This window comes from Pagrus pagrus (assembly GCF_965226575.1).
Source record: "Pagrus pagrus genome assembly, chromosome: 2".
Taxonomy (NCBI): domain Eukaryota; kingdom Metazoa; phylum Chordata; class Actinopteri; order Spariformes; family Sparidae; genus Pagrus; species Pagrus pagrus.
In genome coordinates this window covers 23,272,157-23,284,435 of record NC_140186.1, presented here as the reverse complement: position 1 = coordinate 23,284,435, position 12,279 = coordinate 23,272,157, and the positions used below count along the sequence as shown (strand labels likewise).

The 12,279-nt window shown below is 41.7% G+C and overlaps 1 protein-coding gene across 6 annotated transcripts in view; it reads left to right on the top strand.

Moving 5' to 3' along the window:
• The window catches only part of add3a (adducin 3 (gamma) a), a 112,311-nt gene extending 100,330 nt beyond the window's left edge, over nt 1–11,981 (top strand). For 4 of the 6 annotated variants that reach the window (XM_084366895.1, XM_084366894.1, XM_084366892.1 and 1 more), the window contains 6 exons: nt 29–133; nt 486–572; nt 1,802–1,825; nt 2,645–2,768; nt 6,418–6,510; nt 8,985–11,981. In XM_084366895.1, the coding sequence (XP_084223021.1) occupies nt 29–133; nt 486–572; nt 1,802–1,825; nt 2,645–2,768; nt 6,418–6,510; nt 8,985–9,229 (678 nt within the window). In that variant the 3' untranslated portion in view covers nt 9,230–11,981. The remainder of the gene's footprint in view (nt 1–28; nt 134–485; nt 573–1,801; nt 1,826–2,644; nt 2,769–6,417; nt 6,511–8,984) is intronic. The other 2 variants (XM_084366897.1, XM_084366896.1) reach the window with 2 other exon arrangements.
• The last annotated feature ends 298 nt before the right edge of the window (nt 11,982–12,279 follow it).

Below are 12,279 nucleotides of genomic sequence, written 5' to 3'. Positions count from 1 at the left end.
TCTGCTTTTACCTGCCTTCCCCCTGCAGTGGATGAAGGCGGAGGAGACGGGAACCCCAATCCGGATCGAGGACCCCAATCAGTTTGTCCCTCTCAACACAGACCCCACTGAGGTGCTGCAGAAGAGGAACAAAGTGAGTCTAAGAAAGATCGTTAAATGTAAAGTTGTAGCGTCATCTGGCACTGATGTTTAGATTGAGTAAGAGTTTTGACAGAGGCCTTAAGTTGCTATAATATTAAGATGAGGACAGTAAGAATTTAAGTCAGTGATCAGTATTTAGGTGAATGAGCTGAAATATGATATGAGTAAAGAATAAAGGAAGTATATGAACATCCTGTAAGATAGGGAATTAAACACGTGTACAAAGTTTAACATTCAGTCATTAACGTTTAAGCTCTGAATTGTTTTGACTGGAGTTTTGAATAATTCAAAGTAAGCTCTTCCTGCTTCCTTATGACATCCTTTTGTGTTTTGTCCTATCACAGATCAGAGAGCAGAACCGGTTTGATGTGATGACGTCGGGGCCGCGCTCTCATGCCCTTGCAGGCATCCCTGATGATGTACCGCGACGGGTGAGAATTTACTCCCTCATGTTCAGAACTTATGAATTTTACAAAATCTAAATTCAATGTTTTAAGAAAAAAATCAAAATTCTCTGATTTTAGCTCGGATATGTTGATATTTTATAGATTCTTTACCTCTCTGTGACAGTAAATTGAATATCCTTGAGTTTAGGCAAAAGTAGACATTTGATGACGTCATCTCGGGCTTTGGGAAAAACTGATCGAAAGATTAATTGACAATGAAAATAATGGTTAGTTGCAGTCCTAAACTTCACTGTAGCTGTGCATCAAATCATCTTATGTCTTCTGTTGGCCAGTTAAAAAAAACTACAAATGTTAGTCCCAGAAAAAATACTTGAATTAATGTAGACTGCTTTGAACTAGAGCTCGAGCGATATGCAGTTTTTGGGTCTGTGCTGATACCGACATTGGGGTGTAAAGAATTCCGATATCGATATATCAGCTGATATACACACAGTTTTTGTAGCTATCGCTCCAATGTGGTGATCAAACAGACAGAGATAGATAACAGAGGAAGAATATATACAATACACTTTTGTTGTCTGAAAGGACAACAATGCGCTGAAAAACAAAACTTTATTTGGAAGTTAATAATTATATATCAACCTAAGCATTGTGATTTTTAAAACTCTTCAAGTTGGCGTTATTGATAACATACAGGCTGATATGGATATATTTGTGATTGGCTAACTGATGTGTTAGTCGGGCTCTACTTTAAACTAATAATTGTTTGTTTCATGCTTAAAGAGATTCAGTTAACAGAGTTCTCTGACACCAGGAATATGTTTACAGAAATGAATGAAATTTACATTTTGGAAATGACCTGATCGCACCAAACTTTGTGAAATAAGAAAGATGATGAAGGTGCAAACACAACAAAACAAGTAGTAAAGGAGATTTCATACAAACACAGTCTACAAACACCCACACAGTGATGAGAAGAGATTTAATCAGTCGAACAAGTGAAAACACCTGTGTCCAGGTCCCATTGTTGTATACGGGCACAGACAGATTAATGACACATCTCGACCACTAGGTGGAGCCAAGTGAGCACATTATTCTAAAGCAAAAGGAACCTCGAGTATGTTGATAGTTGTACAAAGTCATCAAGAGAAATAATGAAGCAGACAATCAAGAATACATAAGAAAGATGAAGGTATGATCAGATTGAGACGTGTTGATGCTGATGGTTTTGTGGTTGGGTTCTTGTCTTGAAGAATCAGGTGCAGATAAACGTTCTGGTAAATATCTACAAGTGTTTTCTTACTGTTCCTGTTTGCAGTGTTGTTGTTTTTCTTTGACACTTGTTGTTTGTGGATTTGTTTGACACCTTTTTGTCCTTTCAGAGCAGAAATCATTGCATGTGTTTATTAGTGCTGTGTTTTCAGACACCAACCTTTGAAACGAATTCTCACCAGTTTTATTTGTGCACAAAGTTCATGTCGGAGCATGACGGTTTGTAGGACATATTTCCACAGGAGAATCTAAACACATCTGTGAAATGTGTGTTTTTGTGTGCATGCTTGTGACATGTTTTGTGAGTTTGATGGTGCACCAAGTGTGAAGTGTCTGCATTTTGGAGTTTGTGTTTTCCAGAGTCTGTTAAGAAGATGTTGGGGTTTTGCGCACTAATTGGTTGAGAGTTTCTGTGTCGAGCTCGTGGTTAGAAGGGTTCTGTGTGATGTGGTCGACACTTTCATCTTAATGTGAGCAGCCTTAGTCATGTTGTAATGAAGGATTGTGAAGACAAAGTGGGTGTGAGGTTTTTTTTCGGTTGTGTGTGTGTGTGTGTGTGTGTGTGTGTGTGTGTGTGTGTGTAAGAGAGAAAGACAAAAGAAAAAATGTTTGCCTGTACATCAGTTAGTGTGTGTGTGTGTGTGTGTGTGTGTGTGTGTGTGTGTGTGTGTGTGTGTGCATACTTTGTTTTTTGCATTTTAGAGATTGTGTGCATGCACCTCCTTACAGTTGCTGTGTGTGTGGGTTGTGTGTGTGTGTGTGTGTGTGTGTGTGTGTGTGTGCTTGTGCTCCCATGCTCACCCCTCTCCCTGTCTCCTCCCCAGCCATACGTGCCCACAGAGGATGAGCAGATGGCTCCCCTGCCTCCCAACCCCTTCAGTGAGCTGTCAGAGAAGGACATGGTCGAGTACCGCAAGAACGTGGAGAGGAGGCAACTGGGCCTCAGTGGTACGACACACACGCGCGCACACACTCGCATAAATACACACACTTAAACAAACATGCAAACTCTTACACACCCAGTCCCTGAATTAATGAGTGCTCATAGCTGTGTGGACTTGATCCTGGATTCACTCAACTTGCGAACACCACAAGAGCCCAGTCACACTGAGAGACATATGGACTACACACACACACACACACACACACACACACACACACACATGCACGGTGACTTGTACTCCAAGCCAAAGGCCCGTCCCTCAGTGTGAGCAGCAAACAAACCTACCAATCTGTGAGAGTTGGTTTAACAACATATTATTGAGCGGGTTTAAAAACAATCAATCAATAATCAATCTGTTTGAAAGCACACAGGAAGAGATTAGTTGGAGCCAACAAGATTTGTCACTAGATTTGAGAAAGCAGCACGTTTATCTTCAAAGATGTGTTCTCTCATTTTTGGCAGTTTGTATTCGAGCCTGCTGATGTCTCTGCGGGACTGATGTCATCAGCCAATATCAGCTTATCACAGATATCGGTGTGTATGTTGCCAGAAATCAATTGTGGTGCAGTAAATTGCAGCAATAAATGATTTATAGGGAGCATTTTTATGAGATACTTTTACCTTCATTTTTATTAAGTCGCATATATTGTAATTGGATTTAGAGTTAATTATAATAGTTACATTATAATCACATTTACTGATAAAGTCATCTTTATTTTGGCAACACAATTTATTAATTTTAAATGCAATTACATTAACAATGGAGTCCCCATCTCCCTTTCCCCCATAACATTTCAAAGTCAAACAGTGTTGAAATAAGAAAATCTGAGGTTTTCCATGTAAAAAACATTTCTTTAAAGGAGCACTATGTAGTTTTGAAGAAGAAATTCAAACTCTGAGTTGTATATTTACAATATTAATGAGGTAATAATACACACTCAGAAATATTTATATTGTCCATAAGTGAATAAACAAGCTGTTCTCAGAGGAAAATACGGTCCCAGAACACTGTTTGAAGCTAGAAAGGTGGCAGGGTCCGCCACATATAAACAAAGTCAAACAGTATAAAATAATATTGTCTGATGCACCTTTGCATGATTTCTGTTATTCCTCAATATTGGTATAAACCTCAAATGTTCAATATGAGTTCAGCTCTAGTTTGTATCCCTGACATACACACTGAGAGTAAAACATGTTGGATCTGACCTTGAAGTCTCAAACTATTAGTTCCCTGCTTCTAACTGTATTAGTCTTCTTCCCAGTGTGCTCCGTGAGCTTTTCATTCGTCCTTCAACTGTAGAAAAGACAAGACCCTAACAGCCAGATGCGGGCATGTCCTGCTGGAGCCTGTCTACGTTGTTAACAAGCACTGTCTGACATTTTCAAGTGCTCAGAATCGGCTAAAACAGCTGGAGCAGATTTCAAACTGAGCAGGATTTCTTAAAACTTGCAAATCTGTCCCTCCTTCTCCTCCTCCTCCTCTTCTTCAAATCTTGTCTTACAGATTGATTTCTGTACATTCTCAGTTTGTTACCTGCTCTCCCAGCAGGCTTGTTGTTAATAAACATCCATATAATCCCGGATCTGTAGGGCTGTTGCCTTAGCAGCGATCCCGGTGGACAGGCATATTCTAACACGCTGCCTGCTGTATCACATATACACAACACACACATATATACCTTTCAGCATGAGGGATTGTCCTCACGGGCCCTACTGCTGCCTTCATCTGCGTTAACCTCTCACACAGGACAGTCAATGCTAATCATATTAGCCCTCTGTCCTACTGCCTTTCAGAGAGGCCGGGGAGAAATCAATAGAGAACGGATAGTGAAGAGGGGGGTCGTCCACTAGTCCCCCTCCTGCACCAGATTAATGTGTATGTTTCTGTACGTGTGTGTACATCAGCATACACACGTGTTCATGAATGTTTATAGGATCTTCCAAATGCTCTCATGTGCCTTTGAAACATGGTGCAAGTGTCACTGTATGTACGCATGTGTGTGTGTGTGTGTGTGCACATTTATGATGGACTGATATGACTAACATGACAGACCGAACAGACAGCAGGTCTTCACACCCGCCACATGAGCGGAGCCCGTTGCTATGACAGTGTTGCCCCCACAGCCCCACGAATCCCCGGTGGCCAATCTGGATGCAAGCTGGAGACCGTCTGTAATGACCTGATATATGCCACACACACACACACACACACACACACACACACACTTACAGGTTTAGCCTGTGATGAGCCGTGTCCATTCCACTCCGTATATTTAATTTGCAAACTAAAAATGTTTAATGTCAAAATTGTTAAGTCCATATTGCAGTGTGTAAAGTGCACTGACTTTGAGTTCACTCCTCAAATCTCAACTTCTCAACACATACGAACACATAGAGCACCTTCAATGTACAGACCAGGCTGTTATGCAAACACGTTCTATATGCTTGGTATGAATAAGCTGTGAACAACTGCGACGCCAACTGAATGTGTAACCCTAAATGTGCTAATGAATGTGTGGAACCGATATGGGAATGTCATTCATTCACACTAATCAGTGTTTAAAACTAATGAGGCCACCAATGCGGAGCTGCACTGTAACATTTACTGTACTGTCCCAAGAGTTGTTTTAAAAGCTGCTGCAAGCTGTTATCACGTAGAAAGTCACATGCTCGATTAGTTTTAGCCAGAAAGCTCTTGGATAATTAAAAATAACTGATGATATAATAGATAATAAAAACTCAATGTTCTCTTCAGCAAAGTAAGGATATGATGGGCAATAAAAGTCATTACTCTGAGGCATGATTATGGTTTTACAACAAGGTTGTGTAACGACATGATATAGACGGATTCATATATAATAAGTCACAAAAATAAACTATTATGCGTATTAAAGTGCGGAAGATGAGAAAAGAAGCTGTTCTGTAGTCTGGTGGTACGACAGCAGACACTTCTGTATCTCTTGTCAGACTGTGGCTGTGGCTCACCTCACCAGTATCACTGATGCTCAGTGGATGGGTACAAATTATGTTTTGGGTGGTTTTCGGTGAACAATATCGTCATAATGCATTTAAGTTTAAATATACACTTAGTACGCCCAGCCCCAGCTCATAATGTAAATCGCCTCCTTCCTTCATGTAAAAGTGCTTGAATATGATAACATTTATTTGAAAATTTGTTATCAAGAGCTAATAAATGACCTAAATTTCAGCCACTTGTGTGTTAGTATGTTCTGGAATCCAGCCTGCAGCCCTTAAGTTACAGTTCAGGGCACCGTGAGGATATTAAGGCACGACAAAATGTTACAGTGCGCGCTCAGCCCCCAGGACAAGCGGATAACAAGGGAGTCATGGCGCTCCGAGAGCCTGATGATCAGCAGACAAGGATTTTGGAAATTTTGTGGAAAGCAGCTGTGCATGGCCTGATTCTAACATGTGTGTGTTACCACTAATCTCTCAAACTCCCTCCTCCTTCCCACTCCCCCACCCCTACCCCGCTTCTGACCCTTCATCCCAAATCCTGCCCCCACCCACCTCTCATCCCACTCACCCCTGCTGTCATCCCACTACTTCAATCCTCTACACCACCCTGCAATCCTCTCATCCATCCCTCACCCTGCTTTGACCCCCCCCATCCCCTCCTCACCCTCCCTGCAGATGGAGAGCACGATCTAACCTCCGACGATGGCTCCACTCTCTCTCAGTCTCTGTCTCTCACCCAGTCCCCGCAAAGCACTCCAGCTAAAGAAGGTATCACTCACTCAGAGAGAGAGAGAGACGTTTTCAGAATGATCTTCACTGCCTTGCTGTGTGTCTTTATGATCTAATGTGTGTTTGAGTGTGTGTGCATAGGAGTGCAAATTAAATGGACTAAGAGCTGAATATGCAGAAACTAAACTACTGACCTGTGCTATAAGTTTGTACTGCACTAATGATTTTTCATGTTAAAACTCTGAATCAATGAAACTACTTTCTGCTGCTGGTTTTGAAAACTCATCCTTCGCCACCAGAGGTGATGGAGCAAAGCTTCAAAGCACTCATGTACTCGTTTTACATTACTCCTTTTCAAAGCATAAAGTTATATCTTATAATTTCTTGCCTTCCACATATTATATTTAGTTTCAGTATAATATGAGAATCAAGTTGTAAGGAATAGATTCACATTTTTGGAAAGACGTTTATTTGCTTTGTTGCAGAGAGTGAGACAGGAAAACCAATACCACTCATGTCTGTATGTTGAGCTTGATTCAAGAAATGGGTAGCTTAGCATTAAAGGACAAGTTTGTAGGATTTTGTGGCATCCAGTGGTAAGGTTGCAACCAACTGAACACTCTTCCTCTTGCAAGCGTGTAGGAGAACCTTCCCTGGCATCTAAAAGCGTGAAAAGCGTCCAGCTTCCACGTCCATTTTGGGCTACTGTAAAAACATGGCAGACTGCATGGAAGAGGACGACCCTAAGCCCCCAGGGGACCCGGCTTTGAAGCCAGTTTGTGTAGCTCATCGTCACTTGACACTGCAGCCCAAAACACTTTTTGTGAAAGAACCGTCTGTAAGACAGTGGATATATTTTTGGAGCATCACAACCCCTGCGAAACGACTTGTTTCACTATCATGATATGAGCCATTTGGTCCAATACCATTTGGAAGGTCATGAAGAGCCGCATGATTAAATCATATTATCTCTATTCAAGATAGAGGGGCGCTAAACTGGAAGTTAGCCAGCTCGGTCGGTGGAAATTTCTTGTGTGCACAGAAGATCTGGGTATTTTCATACACTAGAAGTCGAGCATGTTCGGCTGTCCTCCAAACTCTTCATGCTAAGCTAAGCTAAGCTAATACCCTCCAGGTTGTAGCTCTTCACCTAACACAAAGAGTGGTGTCAGTCTTATTATCTCACTACCGACAAGAACGAACACAAATTTTTTTACCAAAATGTCAAACCATGGCTTTTAAAGAACTCCGATCATGAGGTTTTTTGCTCGCTAACACTCGATCTTGACTGTTGCCGCGTCCTTGTGTACGCACCACTAAGGAATTTCAGAATGAGTTCACATCAACACAAGATCTTTTGCCTCTCCCTTCTCTCAGACATGTCAGACCTGCCAGGTTGGTAACATGAGCATGTTGTGATTTTTGGGTAATGACGTGTTGCCTCTCGCTGCCAATTTGGATCTCCAGTCTTAACATAGAAATATTGTGCCTGACATTTGAAGCCAGTTGGTGTAGATCCAAGAGAGACAAAGATCACAGCGGCCGCAGTACAAGTTCTAAATAATGACACCATGGGATTGACTTCCTGTCAGCTTCCCTGCAACACAATGAGTAACAATTAACCCACAGCAGCACACTGGCTCAGGGGACCCATATATTCTGACACCGCCGCTGTGAGGTCGGCCAGTTGTTGTCCTCAAACCAGGTCAATTGTGGTGTGAGCTGCTTTTTAATGTCGCTCTGCGTGTTTCTTTGTGCGAAGTTGAAAATAAACAGAGAAGACGTCACTGTCTTGGTGTTTTAGCGTGGTAACATGATGCAGCTGCCCTGCTTTCCCTAACCTGCGTTTGTAACCCAGAGAAAGGGATGTGACGGCAGACCGGTTATGTGAACAGTCATTAAAGGAGTGGCTGAAGGCCCATTTATTTCAGGTGAAAGGAGGACAGACTCTGTGGGCTATCAGGTCACTGGAGCTTTACGCAGGGATATTATGAAATATGTAGAGCACGGGAACAGCGTGTCCCTGCGAGGCCAGCGGAAGTTGAATACACAGTTCAGATGGTATTAGTGTGTTTGGTACAGCAGAGTCAGCAAAGCCTCATATTTATTACATGAGGCGAGTGTGGCATTCAGGGGGTGGACACAATAACATGAACGCCTGTACAGATTAATGCAGTTCGATACAGTATTGCTGCAGAAAAACATGCAGCTTTGGTAAAGACTTATGAACAACTTCATAATACTTTTTGAGATTGTAAAGTGTAGTGTTTTCATATTTCATTATTTTACAAGCTGTTTCTATCATTGTGTCCAACATCTGTTTATTAACCGCTGTATATATCTGTAAGTACTGATAGATTTGGGGTTAAAAGTTAATATAAATCACACACTGTATGTTTATTTGTTGTGGGTGTCTGTTTGTAGGGTGTGTTGCAGAACTGATTGATGTGGCCTTCCTCTGTTTCTTGCTACCTGTCCTCACCTGTGTCTCCCTCCCTCCCTCCCTCCCTCAGAGAACCACACGGGCCTGATGAACGGCAAAGACGGCCACGGCGACGTGGACGAGGAGCTGTCCAAGCGCGTCAGCCAGCTGACCACCAGCGCAGAGAGCGTGGAGATCCTGGTGCGCTCCAGCGAGAAAATCGCGCTGTCCCCCGAGAGCTCGCCCTCCAAGTCGCCCAACACCAAGAAGAAGAAGAAGTTCCGCACCCCGTCCTTCCTGAAGAAGAACAAAAAGAAAGAGAAGATGGAGGCCTGAGAGCAGACATGAGGCAGGCAGGAAGAAGAAAGAGGGGCAGCAGCCACCTTTTCTGTTAAATGTCTGTGTTTTTATTTTGTCTCCGTTTTCAATGCCCTTTTATGTTTTTAATTTTATTTGAATTTTTTAACAAAAGGTTTTATGTGCGAAAGGCAGAAGAACGGATTACACAAAAAATGAACTGGTTTGTAAAACAAAAGAAAGGTCTCCCCATCTGCAGAAAGATGTTACAGTTTTGGGATGGGTTCATGGGTTCAGTTGCAGCAGATGTAGGTTACTTGGGTGGATGTTGGTTGTCTACACACCTTATCGCCTGTGCAGTACTCTAACAGGGCTCCTTAGGAGCAGTGAAGTATCATTTGAGTCCATTTAGATCCTGAATAACTGGCTCTTCCGGTGTTGTTCCCCAAGCTGAGAACACCTAATTGAAACCACTTTGAGTATTTCTTCTCAAAATCCAATTTTATGAAACGATTGGATTGCAACATGAGGGTTATAAAACTGCACAAGTCAAAGCGAAACCTTTGCTTCTTCTGTCAAGACTCCCTCGGTCTTTCAAGGTTTTGTTTTTACATTCTGGTCACCTGACTCTGCATAGGGAACCGAGAGGCCGCATGAAATTTGAAGTCACACTGGAAAACTGGTCTCAGAAGACAGCCACAGGGTTTGTGTTGATTTATTTACTGTGAGAGAGGTTTTCTCTCGGCCTCTCACACTCTTCAAGCTTCTGATGCAGACCTTCTCTTCAGCTGATTGTGGCTGAACTCCAGATGAGTTAAAGGGTCACTAGACTGGACGAGATAGTGAGGATGTAGGCTGGCGGTCTATCACAAGTTGACTTTATCTCACAGAGCCGCTGACTCACTCGGAATATTTATGTAGCATTTTCATTTCCTCTTCATCTCAAAGGTTTTCTTTTTGCCAAACTACGTGGAAGAAAAGAAGAAACAATCTCATTTTAGTGAAGCGTCACTGTTTGTGTCTCGTTTGTCATCTCATGAAATTTGATCTTTTTTTATTGAACACAAATTTGGTATTAGTCGACTCTGTTTTGTACTCATTTCTAAGCTTTTACAGAGAATACGGATGTTACGCACGTTTTCTCTTTTTTGCAAGAACTGAATTTATACGGCTGACTATGTTCTGTAGTGATGCCTGATTGCTCAAATGATATTCTAATCTTCAGAGTACACAAATTTACTATATAACACAGATATATGAAAACTGGATATGTTGGCTATAGATTTTTAACTATATATTTTTTATTTTATTGTGCTGCACTTTTCTCGTGGTATATAACACATTTTTTTTAGTTGCAGGTGGTTTCACCAGTGAAGGAGATTGTGAAGTATTTGGTTAAAAAGTTGTGCAAGTAGCAAGCGAGGCATGGTGTCGGAGAAAGGTCAGGACCCAGAAAGTGAGTCGAACGAAGAAAGAAAGAAAAGTCTCTCATCGGTGTCACACATGAGAAAAGATCTCTACTTCTCAACTCAACGAAACTAAAAAAAAAAAGAAGAAAAAAACAGCAAGTGTAGTGCTGATATACTACGTCAAACTATCTGCAGTCGCCAGCTGAAATGAGAATCACGGGTCGTGGAGTGCGGAGCGGTGACATTTCGTTTGGTGTGTTTGTGTGTGTGTTTTTAAAGCCATATTGTAATTTTTTTTTCCTCCATTGTTTTTGAGACAAGGGTTGCGATTCTCGTCTGCCTGCTCGGGCGTCAAGGACCCCAACAAGACCTCTGTTAAATCACCCCAGTGACTGCATCGACACCCCTCAGGCTCCCAAAACTTTTTTTTTTCCCCCCAGTAGCTCCACTCACAGCAGCTACGCTTCCTTGCTTAATTTGCCATTTATTTCCTCCTGGAACTGGAACACTTTAAGGAGGTCATATGGACATTTTATTTTTATTTGATCACTCTGCGAGCCCGGTCGTCATTTCAGCTTCTAAAGCCTCCCCTCATGTAATTTCTCTAGTAAACACGATCGTGTTGTTACTGTCAGATGACCCACAGTTGAACTCTGCAAAGCCAAAGTGTGATGGGTTGCCACATATCCTCCCCCCGCAGTTTAACCAGATGCACCAATATCCCAGCTAGCAATGTGAAGTATTGGATTTGGAGGGAGGGAGGGGAGGGTTTAGGGGCACATCTTTAGCTGTGTTAAACGATAGCTTTTGGCTCGGGGCAAAGAGCCGAGGTCACACAACTGAAAGATGGAGAAGGGAGGTGTGAGTTTGGAAATGGAAGTGCATATGTGTGTGTAGTAGAGAGGGGCAGGGGGTAAGGACAACCTGACACTAACGCACCATGTTTTTATCACTCAGTCTCGTCTTTTTATTCTTTCATACCATCTCTCCTCCTGGAACGTTCTCTTTTTTTTCATCCTCCATTTGTATCGCAGTACGCTTTCTTTTTTTTTTCTTTTAGTTTTCAGAGAGCACTAGGCTTTTTTTATTAACCATTTTAAGAGCATAAATTGCTCCCAGATGAACTGAATGTGCATTGCATCCTTATTTTCACCTCTTCTGTTCCGACTGTTTGCACCTTGCTTTACTAATGCCTCTCTATCCACCTTTTATTTTCTGTTTTAAAAAAAAAAAAAGAACGAGTTTTTGCTTTGGCATGCCAGAATGAGCCAAGCTACTTTTGTGACCTGTGAAAATCCTATATAAATGGTTATCTAATGGAGTTGCTTTTAGATGTATTGCTAATCAGTGTAAATTCACAAATAAAACTGTATTTTAAGAAACGGAAGCTCATTTTTCATCTTTGTGCATCACAATTCACGTCATTCCTCAAACTGCTTTAAGTTCAACATGATCCATACACACTCATTTTACTTTATGCCATTATCATGAACTGAGAAGTTGTAAATATTCACACTTTCACTTAATGCTGCATTTTTCATGATCATTTTACGGTAATGTAGAACAGCTTCAAATAGATGGACCTATGCTGAAATACTTCAGTGTTAAATGAGCAGGAAAAAAACTGTAACTGGTGCCTTTTTATCCTTAAGTCACGATGTTAACAGATGAGAATGAATA